Source organism: Dendrobates tinctorius, unplaced genomic scaffold (genome assembly GCF_039654945.1).
Source record: "Dendrobates tinctorius isolate UK_male_01 unplaced genomic scaffold, ASM3965494v1 ptg000372l, whole genome shotgun sequence".
In the NCBI taxonomy this organism is placed as follows: Eukaryota; Metazoa; Chordata; class Amphibia; order Anura; family Dendrobatidae; genus Dendrobates; species Dendrobates tinctorius.
Window position 1 is genome coordinate 27,619 of NW_027362038.1, and position 18,439 is coordinate 46,057.

Here is an 18,439-nt window from a genome sequence, read left to right on the forward strand (position 1 = left end):
CGTAACTTGTATTATGAAGTTAATTAAGGTTGACAAGCTTAAGTAAGAAGAATTGATGCTTTTGGCATTCAAATGGGCACTGTACGTGTGTTTCCTGTCCTCCTCTCACTGCCGACTTTTATTCCCCATTGACTTACATTGGGTTTCGTGTTTCGGGACGACCCCGACTTTTCCCTATAATCAGACGATCTTGCTCGACCCGACTTTTGGAAAAGTCGGGTTTCACGAAACGAAACGCGACCCTAAAAAACCAAAAGTCGCTCAACTCTAGTGGCTAGTTTTCTGACTGTTTCAGATAACATGATACATGATTTTAGTTTTTTTTGTCTAGTCTCATTTGAATATAGGTCAATATTAAATAGTCTCCTGATGAGTCGCCTTTGGTGAGGACGATGAAACCCGTAGAAATGAGAGGCTTGGACAGTGAGTGTGTATACATCATCTCACCCACTGAACTTTGGGTACATGTTTTTTCTATTAGTCACCCATTGACTAACCTTCAGGGGTGAATTATGGGTATAGTTTTACATTTGGAATTAATAAAGTTTACTTTTATCAGCAAACATGAGGAATGACAAGAGACAACCCATTTAAGAAGATTCTATTTTGGTTAAAACTATTCCAACATTATGAACATAAAAAAGGCTTCTCCCCTATGTGACATCTCTGATGTTTATTAACAGTTGATTTCCAAGTAAAATATTTCCCACATTAAGAAAATGAAAATAGCTTCTCCTCTGTGTGAGTTCTCTGATGTCTAACAAGAATTGCTTTCGAGTTAAAACATTTCCCACATTCTGAACAGGAGAAAAGGCTTCTCCCCATGTGCGCGTTCTTTGATGGCGTTCAAGATCTATTTCCCATTTAAAACATTTCACACATTCTTAACATGAATATGGCTTCTCTGCTGTGTGAATTCTCTCATGTGTAACAAGACTTGAATTCTGAGTAAAGAATTTCCCACATTCTGAACATCAAAAAGGCTTCCCTCCTGTGTGAGATCTTTGGTGCTTTACAAGATCCCTTTTCCGGTTAAAACATTTCCCACATTCTGAACATGAAAAAGGCTTATCCCCTGTGTGAGTTCTTTGGTGTTCATCAAGATTCCCTTTCTGGTTAAAACATTTCCCACAATCTGAACATGAAAAAGGCTTCTCCCCTGTGTGAGTTCTCTGATGAGTAACAAGCAGTGATTTACGTGCAAAACATTTCCCACATTCTGAACATGAAAAATGCTTCTCTCCTGTGTGAGTTCTCTGGTGATCAACCAAATGTGATTTCTGGTTAAAACATTTCCCACATTCTGAACAGGAAAAAGGCTTCTCCCCTGTGTGAGTTCTATGGTGAGTAACAAAATTTGATTTATCTGCAAAACATTTCCCACATTCTGAACAGGAAAAAGTCTTCTCCCCTGTGTGAGTTCTCTGGTGTTTAACAAAATGTGATTTCTGGTTAAAACATTTCCCACAATCTGAACAGGGAAAAGGTTTCTCCCCTGTGTGAGTTCTATGGTGTTTAACCAAATTTGATTTCTGGTTAAAACATTTCCCACATTCTGAACAGGAAAAAGTCCTCTCCCCTGTGTGAGTTCTCTGGTGTTTAACAAAATGTGATTTCTGGTTAAAACATTTCCTACTATCTGAATAGGAAAAAGGCTTCTCCCTCATGTGAGTTCTATGGTGATTAACCAAATTTGATTTCTGGTTAAAACATTTCCCACAATCTGAACAGGAAAAAGGCTTCTCCCCCGTGTGAGTTCTATGGTGATTAACCAAATTTGATTTCTGGTTAAAACATTTCCCACAATCTGAACAGGAAAAAGGCTTCTCCCCTGTGTGAGTTCTATGGTGATTAACCAAATTTGATTTCTGGTTAAAATATTTCCCACATTCTGAACAGGAAAATGACTTCTTTGCTTTAGAAGCAGTTTGTTTTTTATTGCCTCTTTTGTGACTTTGATTTTCCTTAGCAGTCAGTAATGAATCAGAAGATGGGACCTGTTTCATAGGACCAGATGACAGATCTTTGCTGTGAATGGATAATGATATATCTGGAGTAATGGCATTCACTTCAGTTGTATCTTGTAGGATCTCAAGATCATCAGATTTAAAAACTGAAGATGTCAGCTGTCCATTTGATCTCCTGGTACAGTCATCTGCTAAGATAAAAACAAGTTTCTTTAATAAAATATCCTTGAGTTTTATATTTTTGAACATTTCTACTTAAAGAAGTTGCCCACTACTATAACTTTTTTTTTTCATAAATCTTGTTATTATGTGCCACTAAAAACATCCACTATGTTTATTTTAGCAATATTACCTTTCATCATGCTCTAGTAGCACATTTTCAGTGCTGGCTGCAGCTCTCATGGGGTTAATCGACAACTTTCTTTCTCCCGACTTACTGTGCTCTAATACTACATGTTCCATGATGCATTGCACTGGCCTGTAAGCCAGCACCTAGCACACCCACTCCAAAACACACCCAAACCCCTCCCTCCTCTATCTTCAATCTGAAGCATCTTATTGTAAGGGTCAGTGCACACGTTGTGGATTCTACTGCGGATCCGCAGCAGATTCTCCTGCATTGTACAGTACCATTATAGTCAATGTAAAAGAAAAAACGCTGTGCACATGGTGCAGAAAATCCGCAGCATAAACGCTGAGGGTTCATTTCTGCAGCATGTTAATTCTTTGTGCAGATTCCGCAGCGTTTTACACCTGCTCCATTATAAGAATCCACAGGTGTCAAAACGCATGACTTCCAGCTTAGTGCTTTATTTCTGTAGCTATTGCTGCCTTTTGTCCTTTTATGTTACATGCTGTCCTGCTGGATATATCCATCCTGTTTCTGTATATCGTCTCCCTCGTATGTTGCATGATCAGAGTGTACCCACCGGGAGCTTATTTTATATTACCTAAGATGGTGGATAGCACAGGCCTGAATGGATTATGTTTTATCATGTGTAGAGATAAGCGACTTTGCCTTTTTTCAGGTCGAGTCGAGTTTCATGAACGAACGAAATCGGCCGACTATAGGGAAAAGTCGGTGGCCGACTGAAACTCGAAACCCAATGCAAGTCAATGGAGAAGCAAAGTCGGCAGGGAGTGAAAGACAGTAAACACACCTACAGTGCCCATTTCAATGCCAAAAACATCAATTCTTATAACTGAAGCTTATCAACCTTAATTTACTTCCTAAGAATAGTTACGCATTGAAAACTGGGGGTTATTTGGCTAAAGTTGTGGGGGGGTTGGGCTGGCTCCAGCTTTTCGCGTGCCCTGGGCCAAAGAGTGTCAGTGCAACCCTTTAACACATACCACAACTCATGACGCCACAGAAATATAGGTATAGTACAATGACACATACTTCACTGCTTACATGACATGACTGATATTATCTATTTCAAATTGTACAATAGCTCAAAAAAGACAGTATATTACTCCATACAGTGTTATGGCCACCACATTGTGCGCCATACAGAATAATGAGCCCCATATATTTCTCCATACAGAATAATTGGTCACATATAATGTTCCATACAGTATATGATGAGCTCCACATAATGCTCCATATATAATGGGCCCCATTTGTAATGCTCCAGTGTATAATGTGCCCCTTAGATGCTGCTCCAGTGTCTGATCTGCCCCATTTACATTGCTCCAGTACATGATGGGCCTCATGGATGAGGCTCCAGTGTATGATGGGCTCTAATAATGCTCCATATATAATGGGCCCCATTTGTAATGCTCCAGTGTATAATGTGCCCCTTAGATGCTGCTCCGGTGTCTGATCTGCCCCATTTACATTGCTCCAGTACATGATGGGCCTCATGGATGATGCTCCAGTGTATGATGGGCTCTAATAATGCTCCATATATAATGGGCCCCATTTGTAATGCTCCAGTGTATAATGTGCCCCCTAGATGCTGCTCCGGTGTCTGATCTGCCCCATTTACATTGCTCCAGTACATGATGGGCCTCATGGATGATGCTCCAGTGTATGATGGGCTCTAATAATGCTCCATATACACTCACTGGCCACTTTATTAGGTACACCTGTCCAACTGTGTGTTAAGACTTAATTTCTAATCAGCCAATCACATGGCGGCAACTCAGTGCATTTAGGCATGTAGACATGGTCAAGACAATCTCCTGCAGTTCAAAACGAGCATCAGTATGGGGAAGAAAGGTGATTTGAGTGCCTTTGAACGTGGCATGATTGTTGGTGCCAGAAGGGCTGGTCTGAGTATTTCAGAAACTGCTGATCTACTGGGATTTTCACGCACAACCATCTCTAGGGTTTACAGAGAATGGTCCGAAAAAGAAAAAAAATCCCGTGAGCGGCAGTTCTGTGGCCGGAAATGCCTTGTTGATGCCAGAGGTCAGAGGAGAATGGGCAGACTGGTTCGAGCTGATAGAAAGGCAACAGTGACTCAAATTGCCACCCGTTACAACCAAGGTAGGCAGAAGAGCATCTCTGAACGCACAGTGCATCGAACTTTGAGGCAGATGGGCTACAGCAGCAGAAGACCACACTGGGTACCACTCCTCTCAGCTAAGAACAGGAAACTGAGGCTACAATTTGCACAAGCTCATCGAAATTGGACAGTAGAAGATTGGAAAAACGTTGCCTGGTCTGATGAGTCTCGATTTCTGCTGCGACATTCGGATGGTAGGGTCAGAATTTGGCGTAAACAACATGAAAGCATGGATCCATCCTGCCTTGTATCAACGGTTCAGGCTGGTGGTGGTGGTGTCATGGTGTGGGGAATTTTTTCTTGGCACTCTTTGGGCCCCTTGGTACCAATTGAGCATCGTTGCAACGCCACAGCCTACCTGAGTATTGTTGCTGACCATGTCCATCCCTTTATGACCACAATGTCCCCAACATCTGATGGCTACTTTCAGCAGGATAATGCGCCATGTCATAAAGCTCGAATCATCTCAGATTGGTTTCTTGAACATGACAATGAGTTCACTGTACTCAAATGGCCTCCTCAGTCACCAGATCTCAATCCAATAGAGCATCTTTGGGATGTGGTGGAACGGGAGATTCGCATCAGGGATGTGCAGCCGACAAATCTGCGCCAACTGTGTGATGCCATCATGTCAATATGGTCCAAAATCTCTGAGGAATGCTTCCAGCACCTTGTTGAATCTCTGCCACGAAGAATTGAGGCAGTTCTGAAGGCAAAAGGGGGTCCAACCCCTTACTAGCATGGTGTACCTAATAAAGTGGCCAGTGAGTGTATAATGGGCCCCATTTGTAATGCTCCAGTGTATAATTTGCTCCTTAGATGCTGCTCCAGTGTCTGATCTGCCCCATTTACATTGCTCCAGTACATGATGGGCCCTATTTTTAATTAACCCAGGCATGGTAAGTGAAAAGAGCTCCATGGAGTAATCTGAGGTGTGTGCTTCCACATCCTTCACTTTTGGTGTGGGTGAAGGACACAAGGAAAGGGGATGTTCCTGACCAGAAGCCTGCAGTTACGACTCAGTGCTTGCATTTATTACAACTTCAGAAGAGGAGGCGATAGAGCTGGAGGCTGTTTCAGCAATGTAAGTCACAAACAGTTCCTGATACTCCTGCTTTAAAAGCAGTCTACCTACTCCCAGAAAAGGGAGCCTTACAGGCCTTCCAGAGCTACACCCTGATGCTGGCTCAACACCTCCTGCCTTAGCTGCTATTGTGTTTTTGGCTCTACCAGCAGATGCACCACCACCACCACCACCATCAGTACCAGGTGGCCCTCCACGCCCACAGCCGTGTCCTCTTCCACCATACTTCCTCATGTTTTTTAAAATGGACCCAAAATACCAGCAGATATATGGTACTGTATCAGAAGCGTACAGCTCTATACAGTATATGGATAACAGTAAATCTCTGTATATATTTCATGAGGCATATACAGACGCTCACAGGCTCAGTATGGATTACCCAATAAAATAACAAGTTGAAAAAGAGGAACAGTATCACCAGATACAAGGTATATATAGTATAGTGTAAACATTCTGATTCTCCGTATGCATTTCAGGAGGCAGACACAAACACTTTCAGGCCCAGTAAGGATTACACAAGAATATGAAAAGCTGTAAATGGGTAATGTAACACAAGCGTACAGCTGTATACAGAGTTGGGGTAATCTTAAAGTTCCAAATATATTGCTGGAGTAACAGACAGACGTTTACAGGCTCATTATGAATTACACCAGAATCTAAATAGCTAAAAAGGTTACTGTATCAGAAGCGTTTTACTGTATACAGTGTTGCCCAAATTAAAAATATTGGTATATATTTCCGTAGTCATCCTCAGACGCTCACTCAGTATTGTTTTGACCATAATGAAAAATGTTGTAAAAAAGTTCCTGGATAACAAGATAGCAAGTATATATTTTTAGGGTACAATTGAAATCTCTGTATAAATAGTCCCGTAGTCACTCTCAGACGCTTACACAGTATGGATTTGACCGTAATGATAAATGTCGAACAAAGGTACTGTATAACAAGATACAAGCTGTATCGAGTATAGCATAACAATTTGTTTCTCCGATTCACCATATATATAGAAGGCGTAACCCACACACGCTCACTCACTATGGATGATGTAGGGAAGGTGGACTGACAGACAAACCAACCTGTAGTGAGAAGCAGAGGTGTAGCGCAGTGTAGGTGTGAAACCGCTAAGATAAAGAGAAAGGGTGCAGTGTTTTAGCTTGCCCATTGGAGGGCAGTGGAGAGTGTAGGAGTGGGACTGATTAACTGCCATTGGTCAGAGAAACTGTTAGGTGATGGTGGGCGGAGTTACCAGAACTGGAAGTATAAAAGGCTGATGGAAGGTTTTGGAAGAGTCAGTCAGAGAAGGGAACACAGTAAGGAGGAAGTTCTGCTGAGGAAATAGACAGTGAAAAGGCTCCAGAGAGGACTGACAGTTGAGGCGGTCATGGGGGGGTGGCCCAGAGGACGGTAGCCGCAGACGAAGACGGCCTGGGGCTATCATACGGACGGTGTGCTCAGACTGGTGCAGCACTGTGGTGGTTGGGCCTAGGCCAGCCACAGTGGAAGAGCCACAGAGGACGCCACCATTATAGTTACAGAGGAAGTGAAGGTACCGGGGCCTGTGTACAGAGAAATGTGAAACGGCTGTGGTGAATTGCTGTTGTCGACAGAAGGATGGGCATTAAAAACTGACCTGTTCAACATAAACTCTGTCTCAGTCTCGTGTTTGTTTGCGGCAAGAAGAGGGTTCCCCCCCAGTTGGTTATCCTACAGATGATACCTTAATACAAATTTTTGAAACAAGGTACTGTATCAGCACATACCAGGTGTGTCCAGTCTAGGGTTAAATTTCCATCTATACTTCCGGAGTCAGACACAGACACTCACAGGATCACTATGTATTACACCAGAATTAAAAAAGTAGAAAAAGGGAAAGGTATTCATAGCGTACATCAGTATACAGTGTTGTGGTACTTTTAAATCTTCGTATATATTTCAATCTCAGTAAGCCAGTCAATAATCTTCGCTACTGGAAACTACATGGATACAAGTATAGACGCAAAGTCGAGTGTTAGCAGAAATGTTGGAATTACTCATGGCGGGAAAACCTCCCGGTATATGTTGCAGAGGCGATGCAGACCCTCAATTACTGTGTCTGTGGAGAAACCGAAAAAGGTTCTTTGTGAAGAAAGGATTGCTTTATCGCAGTAGCGTGGATCACATCACCATTACGCGTCTCCATCAAATTGTGATCACAGGGAGAGATGTACCCATGGTCCTCAACGCCTATCATGATGTGTCTGGTCATTTTGGAGTGCAAAAGACAGAAGCCACAGGCCGTAGGCGGTTCTATTGGATTGGCATGAGAGGATACATTGAAAAATGGTAAATATAAAAAGAGAGAAGCCAGCGCTGCTTGTGGTCAGAACGCATAACATGAAGTGCAATGCACATATTAACATCTGACTGTATTCAAAATGAGACATTTGGCAAAATATTGATCATTAAATTGAGCCACCCCGCCGCGCCAAGGCAATCTCATGTGGGGGGGTCCTACTCTACATTTTTATTATTTACTGTGCCATTACGGCCTCCTGAATATTTTAAAAGCAAGACCATATCTAATGCAAACGTACCTGAAACATGTCTGAATCGCTCCCGTGCAGCCAGATGAAACAAGTGCAGATAAAGGCCAACCAGTTCTGAACACAGACATCTCAGGTTTAACCTCCACACACTGCCCGACCAGCAAACACAGATGAAGGGCGATGCAGGCTCAGACACAGGTGCACAAATTAAATAAAGCCTGGGGCAGGGCGGGGCTGCTGTGTGTGTGCACAGCAGCCTAGATCCATCACAATGAACACAGCAAAAATGGTGAACATAACCCAGCGCGCACGGCAACAGTGGGGGTCAGCCGCAACGCAATATGCAAATATAAAAAGAAAGAAGCCAGTGCTGCTTGTGGTCAGAACGCATAACATGAAGTGCAATGCACATATTAACATCTGACTGTATTCAAAATGAGACATTTGGCAAAATATTATTGATCAATAAATTGAGCCACCCCGCCACGCCAAGGCAATCTCATGTGAGGGATCCTACTCTACATTTTTATTATTCACTGTGCCATTACGGCCTCCTGAATATTTTAAAAGCAAGACCATATCTAATACAGGGAGAGGTAAGTATTTCAACTTTCAAGTGCGGTGGCCATGACCAAGCAGAGGGGGCACAATTGTGGTCGACGGTACTGGCACAGGGCCCCTCATAGTACGCTGGTGTGTCTGACGGCGAGTGGGCCCTCCCACCGTCTGAGACCCTGTATTGTACTATGATGGGTCCTGTGCCATTGCCGTCGGCCATCAGTGGGCCCATCCACCTGTTCAGAGCAACGGCACTTGCTCGGGTGAGCCAGGTCTTGACCTCAGCCGTTGGGGGAGGGGTGGGCAGCTCAGTTATGGAGGTATAAAAATTGGCATATGTAGATGTGTTGGCTGGACATTCAGCTGCTGCAAAGGGCATAATTGGGCAAGTACGAGGAAGAGGAGGGAAAAACCAAGGCACTTTTCTGGTAACCTATGTGTCATTAGGGGAAGGTGGGACAAAATCCTTTGAAACCCATGCATGGTTCATTTTAATGAAGGTTAGATCATCAACATTTTGGGTAGACAGACAGTTCCTTTTTTCTGTCAGGATTGATCCAGCAGCACTGAAGACTCTTTCAGATAACACACTAGCAGCAGGGCAAGCGAGCTCCTGTAAGGCATATTGTGCCAATTCAGGCCAGGCGTCCAGTTTAGAGGCCCAATAGTCAAAGGGGAATGACCTGTGAGGGAGAACATCGATATAGGAGGAAAAGTAGTTTGTAACCATAGTTGACAACTGCTGCCTCCTGTCACTTTTAATCGATGCAGTATTAGCAGTCATGTGAGCGGTACTTGAGAAATCATTCCACAACATGGTCATTAAACCCCTGTCTCCGACGCCACTTCTGCTGTGTGCACCACGAACACCTCTTCCATTGTGCCCACTACGGCTCGTGGGAGAACCAGCACCACTGCTGTATGCTGGGAAAGCCTCAAACGGTTTACCAGAGTTGCTTGTTTGTTTGCCAATATTATCTCTAGGTTCTCCTGTGGCATGATGTTGTGTAATTTCCCTTTGCAGCGTGGATCGAGGATGCTCTCCAGCCAGTAGTCGTCATCTCATTTTGGCAATGCGGGGGTCCATTTTTAGGATCCGCAAAGCATAGTCGCACATGTGGGCCAATGTTCCAGGTGTCAATGATGGACTGCCCGTGGTGGGTGGAGGAGCAGTTTCTGGCAAATCCACATCCCTACAGTCACGCACAAACACTGCCCCTGACCTTGGAACGCCAACATTTTCTCTTGCCCCCTGAGAAACATCCTCCTGCCCAAAATAATTATCCCCCTCATCCTCCTCCTCTTCCTCCACCTTGTCCAGGACAGTTCCCTGACCAGACAATGGCTGACTGTCATCAAGGCTTCCTTCCTCCTCCGCTGCAGACACCTGATCCTTAACGTGCGTCAAATTTTGCATGAGCAGACGCATAAGTGGGATGCTCATGCTTATGATGGTGTCATCTGCGCTTACCAGCCGTGTGCATTCCTCAAAACACTGAAGGACTTTACAGAGGTCTTTCAGCTTTGACCAGTGCACACCCGACAATTTCATGTCTTCCCTCAAACTGCCTGCCCGTGTATCCTCCCACAAATGCATTACAGCCTGCCTCTGTTCGCACAGCCTCTCAACCATGTGCAGGGTGGAGTTCCACCTTGTTGCAACGTCTAAGATTAGGCGGTGCTTGGGGAGGAGGAGCAATCGCTGCAGCTTCTGCATACGACTGGAGTGTACGGCCGAGCGACAGATGTGCCAGCACAGTCTTCGCACCTTATGGAGCAGGGGTGTTAACTCCAGATAATTATTGAGGAAGTACTGCACCACCAGGTTCAAAGTGTGAGCCAGGCAAGGTATGTGGCTGAGTTTTGCACAGGCTATGGCTGCCACAAAAATAAGGCCGTTATCACTGACTACCTTGCCAGCCTCAAGATGTAGACTGCCCAGCCATGACTCTGTTTCTCGCTGCAAGTAGTCGTCCAGTACCTCCGCTGTGTGTCTGTTGTCGCCCAAAGACATCATCTTTAACACAGCCTGCTGATGCTTACCACTAGCTGTTCGATAGTGGGACACCTCGTGTGCAACACTGCCAGCTGCGGATGCAGTGCTCATGCGACTGCGCTATGTGGACGAGCTTTCACTGATAGACGAGGAGGAGCGAAAGCCTACAGCCAACTGTTTCCTATACCGTGGGCTAGGCAGCACTGTTCCACCGCCGCTGTCCCCAGTGGAGCCTGCATCCACCACATTAACCCAGTGCGCAGTGATGGACACGTAACGGCCCTGGCCATGAATACTGGTCCTTGCATCCCTTGTGAGGTGCACCTTTCCACTCACTGACTGTTTTATTGCATGGACAATGTGGTCTTTCACATGCCGGTGGAGGGCAGGGTTGTCTTTTCGAGAAAAGAAGTGATGACTGGGTAGGTCATAGCGTGGGACAGCGTAGGCCATGAGGTCGCGGAAAGCTTCACTTTCAACCAAACGGTAGGGCATCATCTCTAATGAGATTAGTTTGGCAATGTATGTGTTCAAACACAGGGTCCTTCCGCACTTCTTACAGGTAACCTTTGCCTCATCAGTAGGTTTTTGGACAAAGAAGTGCCACACTGAACTCTTCCTACTATGGTAAACATTTTCTGGCCTTGCACGCTGTGCTAAGTTGACCATCTGGTCAAGCTGTCCTGCAACTCTTGTTCCACGTTTTAGGACAGCTAAGGGCCTGCTAGATAACCGCTGCTGTGATGTCAATGCCTGCTGCGGATCCTTCTCCTTATCTGAACTATTGCCAGCGCCACCCTCCTCCCCCAATGCATGCCAATCCGGGTCCAGAACTGGGTCATCCATCACCTCCTCTTCAAAGTCATCTGCACCTTCCTCTTTACGTTCCTCTGTGTCACCGTGTAAGGTGGTATGGTATGCAGGAAGGGGCACCTGGGTTTCATCTGGGTCAGATTCTGGCTCAATAGACTGCGAGGGCAATGTAGTGCTGTGGGTCAATGTACCAGCAGAATCATCTAGCAGTGGCTGTGCATCAGTGCACTCCATGTAAGATTTATCTTGGACTGGGGAATTCTGGATTTGACTGTATAACCAAGGCATGGTATGTGAAAAGAGCACCATAGAGTAATCTGAAGTGTGGGCTGCCGCATCTGTAACTTTTGGTGGGGGTGAAGGACACAAGGAAAGGGTTTTTTTATGACCAGAACCCTGCACTGACGACTGTGCTTGCAGTTTTTGACCGTTTAGAAGAGGAGGCGATAGAGCTGGTGGCTGTTTTGGCAATGTACACCAAAACCTGTTCCTGATGCTCCGGCTTTAAAAGCGGTTTTCCGACTCCAAGAAAAGGCAACCTTACAGGCCTTCTTGGGCCAGAGGATGACGCAGGCTCAACACCTCCTGCCTTAGCTGCTATTGTGCTTTTGCCAGAACCAGCCGATGCACCACCACCATCAGTACCAGCTGCGCCACCTGCCCACGTCCACGGACTCTTCCACCATACTTCCACATGTTTGGGAAAATGTACCAAAAATACCAGCAGAGAGATGGTACTGTATGAGGAGCGTCCAGCTGTGTAAGGTGTATTAAACAAATTAAATCAACATATATATTATGTTACTCACAGACGCTCTCACAGTATGTATTGGACCGTAATCCAACAAGCAGATATACGGAACTGTTTGAAAAATGGACACGACTCTAAGGTGTAGGTCTGGAAAAACGGACAAACTCCTCGTTTTTTTTTTCCAGAGTCACACACAGGTAGCTTCTATTTGTCCGTGCTAGAAGGCAGTACACGGTAGTGTGTAAGGAGCGTACACCACTGTACGGTGTATGTAAAATTGTCAAGCTCCGTGTATTTGTATACGGACTGACACACGCTGTCAGATATACGAAACTGTTTGAAAAATGGACACAACTCTAAGGTGTAGGTGTTTAAAAACGGACAAACTCCTAGTTTCTTTTTTCCAGAGTCACACACAGGTAGCTTCTATTTGTCCGTGATACTAGCCGGTACACGGTAGTGTGTGAGGAGCATACACCGCTAGACGGTGTGTGAAAAAATGAACGCTCAGTATCTCACCAGGACAAAATAATAAAATTTGGAGTGCTTTGAAAAAAGCAGTTTGAACAGCAGTGTGCACACACCAATGCAGCTAGCAGGTAGCCTTAAAAGGCAGCCTAATCACCACCAGCGCTGCTGCACACAACAAAAATTCTCCCCTTTCACTGCACACCAACTGTACAGTGAAAAGCGCTATCAGCAGAAGCAGTTTTTTTTTTATTCTTCCCTGCCTAATGTTCTCCCTGTTCAGAATCAGCAGCAGCAACCTCTCGCTATGCTATCGGCAGAAGATGGTGATCGGTGTTCACAGCCTTTTATACCCCCTGTGACACCACACAAAGTCAGCCAATCACTTCATTGCCCTTCTCTAAGATGGTGCTGGCCGCTGCGCATATCATCGCGTTGCCCACAGTGTGCGTCCTCCATCATTGGGTGAGAAAAGGCGCTGAAAGGATTATTTGAAACGCAACTTTGGCGCGCTGATCGGCGACCTCATGGCTGACCTTACGCTAGGGTCGGGTTTTGATCGGCGAAACCAGACTTTGGCGAAAGTCAGCGATTTTTGAATCTGACCGACCCGTTTCGCTCAATTCTAATCATGTGTAAAATAAATAATCGTGGAGTAACTCGGCACATTTGAGTGGGCACTAATAACTCCGCACATGGCGGGCAGTGAGTGGGCAGTAATAACTCCTCACATGGCGGGCAGTGAGTGGGCACTCCTAGTGTGAAGCGGCACATTGCTCTGGAGGACACCTCATGGGCCCAGTTTTCAGCCCTGTGTCTCGTCTATTGTAAGTGTATGTAGTAGAGTGACTGGGATACAGAACTTGCAGTTTTCTGCTCACACACCTATGGCTGCAGGCAGCTGATATTAGACCTACATGTTTCTTACCATTTATGCGCAGCTGGTGATTAGAGTCTGTAACTGCTGTAGAGGAGCAGGCGGCTTCACATTTATGGTTACAGCATATAACACAGCATTGCCCATCTCTGTCTATTTCTGGACCTTACGATGGGATATTTTCCATTATTAACCTGTTGTATACCATCGTTGTAAACCTGCATGGTTTTCACCCTCACTTATCCCACATCTTGTGCGGTTGGAGGGGTCCTTGAAGTTGGTTAAATATGGTCTGGGGGATCCAATGGGATATGGATTCCTCCTTTTGGAATTCAATATGGTTCTGATCTGGTGAAAGGTGGAGGGGAGTTTCGGCAAAGGTTTGTCGGATCCCCAGGAAATTCAAGTGAACATCGGAACCCTTGTGGTTATGGTGCTCCCGAGCTGGTGGGGTAACGGCTGGGAGTAATTGTTGGTACATTTCATGTTCACTTTATGTTTGGTAATCACCAGATTTTGGGAGCTTCAAGGACTCCTACCAGCGTGTTAATATTATTTATGTTTGATGTTTTATGGTATGTTTGTTTAATAAAGGTGTGAATAATAATTATATTAAAAAAAAAAAAGGGATCAGTGTATACCCACCAAGTGCTTATTTTATATTACTTAAGTTGGCAGATAGCACAGGCCTGAGTGGATTACCTGGAGCCTGGTGGTTGGGGGGGTCCTTGAAGTTGGTTAGAAATTGGTCTGGGGGATCCATTGGGATATGGATTCCTCTTTTTGGTAGTTAATATGGTTCTGGACCTGGTGAAAGGTGGAGGGGAGTTTCGGCAAGAGTTTGTCGGATCCCCAGGAAATTCAAGTGAACATTGGAACCCTTGTGGCTATGGTGCTCCCGAGCTAGTGGGGTAACGGCTGGGAGTAATTGTTGGTACATTTTATGTTTGTAATCACCAGATTTGGGAGCTTCAAGGACTCCCCCCAGCGTGTTAATGTTATTTATGCCTTGATGTTTATTTTATGTTTATTTTAATAAGAACATGAATTAAAAATTTAAAAAACAAAAAATGAAAACAAAAACAAAAAAACAAAACAGTTATTTGTTTTCCTTTTAGTGGGTCCTTGAAGTTATTGGTTAGTAGGGGTAACCATATTAAGTATGGACCTCTGGTTGGGGGGGGTGTTCATCACAGTATGACCCCCCCGGGTTTGGAAGGGTAACCATTTCAGGTATGGCCCCCTGGTGTGGAGGGTAACCATCTCGTGTATGGCCCCCTGGTGTGGAGGGGGTAACCATCTCGGGTATGGCCCCCTGATATGGAGGGGTAACCATCACGGTATGGCCCCCTGGTCTCCAGAAGCATTTATATTTTATAGGACCCTGTTAGGGTAAAGTCCCCGGGGTCATGGCAATCATATTTTGCATGCCTACAGAAGAAATTGGCTCCTCTGAGCCAGGAACAGTGGCTGGAGGGGAGAAGAGAACAAGGTAGGCATGCCTTTCAATACAATCTATAGCTTCAAGGACCCTCTCTTTTTTTTTTTCTTTTTTTCATGTGACTTGAGAATTCCGTTGCATCCGTTTTTTTTGCGGATCCGCCAAAAGTTGCTGTCCGTCACCATCCTCAAAGATTTCAAAACGGAGCTTGCAACGTTTTTTTCTTTCTGGGTGCCGGACAAAAAAAAATTCTCTCTCTCTCTCATTCTCTCTCCCCCCCCCCACACACAGGTGGAATGTTTGTCCTGGAGATTATCACAATCCTCCTGGAAGTTAGTTGGTTTTAATACAAATTGAAAAGTCAGGATAAAGGGAAACTCTGCTGCTATTGGACAGAAATTCACACTTGGCCTCACTGCACATTTACTGGTGTCGCTCATAAAAGGGAAGTTTGGCCAAAAAGACTGGACCTGGTCTTGTAGGGACCACGAGACATTCAGCAGCACAGAAGGGAGAGAAGATTCATCCGATAAGATCTCAGGGATCTAGGAAGCCAACAGCATCATTACCCTCCGCTTTCTCTTACAGGCGCAGCATAAGATTTTTCTTCAAGTGATTTTCTATCTTGTCAGCACATTCTACGTACGCTGTCATTTGGCTTTATAGTTACAGATCTGGGCAGGTAACGGTCAGCGTCTCCTAATCCCAGGGGGTAGGGTGGATCCTCCAGGTTGTAAGTTCTACAGAAAAGGGATTTCAATGCTCAAAGTCATGTGAATAGTTTTGGTGGAGGAGAATGTTGTGATCTAGAGGCAAAATGGTGATTATGGTAACATAGCTCCCAAGCGTCCCGGATATGGCGGACATTCCCGTTTTTGACTGCCTGTCCCACGCGGGCCTCTTTTTTGCCCCGCACAGCCGCAGTGCACTGAGCCACCACGCCCCCCCATGCACCGACCCCCACAGTCGGCGATGACTTGCTAGTCTGTTGCATCTGTGCGCACAGGACCTGTGATGAGGTCACAGGAGGGGAGGAGTCAGGGGTCACATGATCAGGGGCCTCAGTGTGTGCAGGACTCTGCTGTGCTGGTTGTCATGGTGCTGGATGAGGGGAAGTTTCTGTGTGGGGTCAGGAGGGGTTTACAGGGTGGATGTAGCAGAGCCGTGTGTACGAGGTGTACGGAGCGGAGCCGTGTGTGTACGAGGTGTACGGAGCGGAGCCGTGTGTGTACGAGGTGTACGGAGCGGAGCCGCGTGTGTAGGAGGTGTACGGAGCGGAGCCGCGTGTGTAGGAGGTGTACGGAGCGGAGCCGTGTGTGTACGAGGTGTACGGAGCGGAGCCGTGTGTGTACGAGGTGTACGGAGCGGAGCCGTGTGTGTACGAGGTGTACGGAGCGGAGCCGTGTGTGTACGAGGTGTACGGAGCGGAGCCGTGTGTGTACGAGGTGTACGGAGCGGAGCCGTGTGTGTACAAGGTGTACGGAGCGGAGCCGCGTGTGTACGAGGTGTACAGAGCATAGTTCTGTGTGTACGAGGTGTACGGAGCGGAGCCGTGTGTACGAGGTGTACGGAGCAGAGCCGTGTGTACGAGGTGTACGGAGCGGAGCCGTGTGTGTACGAGGAGTACGGAGCGGAGCCGTGTATACGAGGTGTGCGGAGCGGAGCCGTGTGTGTACAAGGTGTACGGAGCGGAGCCGTGTGTGTACGAGGTGTACGGAGCGGAGCCGCGTGTGTATGAGGTGTACGGAGCGGAGCCGTGTGTGTACGAGGATTACGGAGCAGAGCTGTGAGTGTACGAGGTGTATGGAAAGAAGCCATATGTGTACGAGGTGTACGGAGCGGAGCCGTGTGTGTACGAGGTGTACGGAGCGGAGCTGTGTGTGTACGAGGTGTACGGAGCGGAGCCCTGTATGTACGAGGTGTACGGAGCGGAGCCGTGTGTGTACGAGGTGTACGGAGCGGAGCCGTGTGTGTACGAGGTGTACGGAGCGGAGCCGTGTGTGTACGAGGTGTACGGAGCGGAGCTGTGTGTGTACGAGGTGTACGGAGGGGAGCCCTGTATGTACGAGGTGTACGGAGCGGAGCCGTGTGTGTACGAGGTGTACGGAGCGGAGCCGTGTGTGTACGAGGTGTACGGAGCGGAGCCGTGTGTACGAGGTGTGCGGAGCGGAGCCGTTTGTGTACGAGGTGTGCGGAGCGGAGCCGTGTGTACGAGGTGTACGGAGCGGAGCCGTGTGTGTACGAGGTGTACGGAGCGGAGCCGTGTGTACGAGGTGTACGGAGCGGGGCCGTGTGTACGAGGTGTACGGAGCGGAGCCGCGTGTGTAGGAGGTGTACGGAGCGGAGCCGCATGTGTAGGAGGTGTACGGAGCGGAGCCGTGTGTACGAGGTGTACGGAGCGGAGCCGTGTGTGTACAAGGTGTACGGAGCGGAGCCGCGTGTGTACGAGGTGTACAGAGCATAGTTCTGTGTGTACGAGGTGTACGGAGCGGAGCCGTGTGTACGAGGTGTACGGAGCGGAGCCGTGTGTACGAGGTGTACGGAGCGGAGCCGTGTGTACGAGGTGTACGGAGCGGAGCCGTGTGTGTACGAGGTGTACGGAGCGGAGCCGTGTGTGTACGAGGAGTACGGAGCGGAGCCGTGTATACGAGGTGTGCGGAGCGGAGCCGTGTGTACGAGGTGTACGGAGCGGAGCCGTGTGTGTACGAGGTGTACGGAGCGGAGCCGTGTGTACGAGGTGTACGGAGCGGAGCCGTGTGTACGAGGTGTACGGAGCGGAGCCGTGTGTGTACGAGATGTACGGAGCGGAGCCGTGTGTGTACGAGGAGTACGGAGCGGAGCCGTGTATACGAGGTGTGCGGAGCGGAGCCGTGTGTACGAGGTGTACGGAGCGGAGCCGTGTGTGTACGAGGTGTACGGAGCGGAGCCGCGTGTGTATGAGGTGTACGGAGCGGAGCCGTGTGTGTACGAGGATTACGGAGCAGAGCTGTGAGTGTACGAGGTGTACGGAACGAAGCCATGTGTGTACGAGGTGTACGGAGCGGAGCCGTGTGTGTACGAGGTGTACGGAGCGGAGCTGTGTGTGTACGAGGTGTACGGAGTGGAGCCCTGTATGTACGAGGTGTACGGAGCGGAGCCGTGTGTGTACGAGGTGTACGGAGCGGAGCCGTGTGTGTACGAGGTGTACGGAGCGGAGCCGTGTGTGTACGAGGTGTACGGAGCGGAGCCGTGTGTGTACGAGGTGTACGGAGCGGAGCTGTGTGTGTACGAGGTGTACGGAGCGGAGCTGTGTGTGTACGAGGTGTACGGAGTGGAGCCCTGTATGTACGAGGTGTACGGAGCGGAGCCGTGTGTGTATGAGGTGTACGGAGCGGAGCCGTGTGTGTACGAGGTGTACGGAGCGGAGCCGTGTGTACGAGGTGTGCGGAGCGGAGCCGTGTGTGTAC

At 47.3% G+C, this 18,439-nt stretch overlaps 1 protein-coding gene across 1 annotated transcript in view; it reads right to left on the minus strand.

Moving 5' to 3' along the window:
- Positions 1-584: 584 nt before the first annotated feature.
- Positions 585-18,439, minus strand: part of LOC141075817 (uncharacterized) — a 28,996-nt gene continuing 11,141 nt past the window's right edge. Inside the window, exon 4 of the mRNA XM_073562957.1 lies at positions 585-2,155. Within this exon, the coding sequence (XP_073419058.1) occupies positions 975-2,155 (1,181 nt within the window). The 3' untranslated portion in view covers positions 585-974. The remainder of the gene's footprint in view (positions 2,156-18,439) is intronic.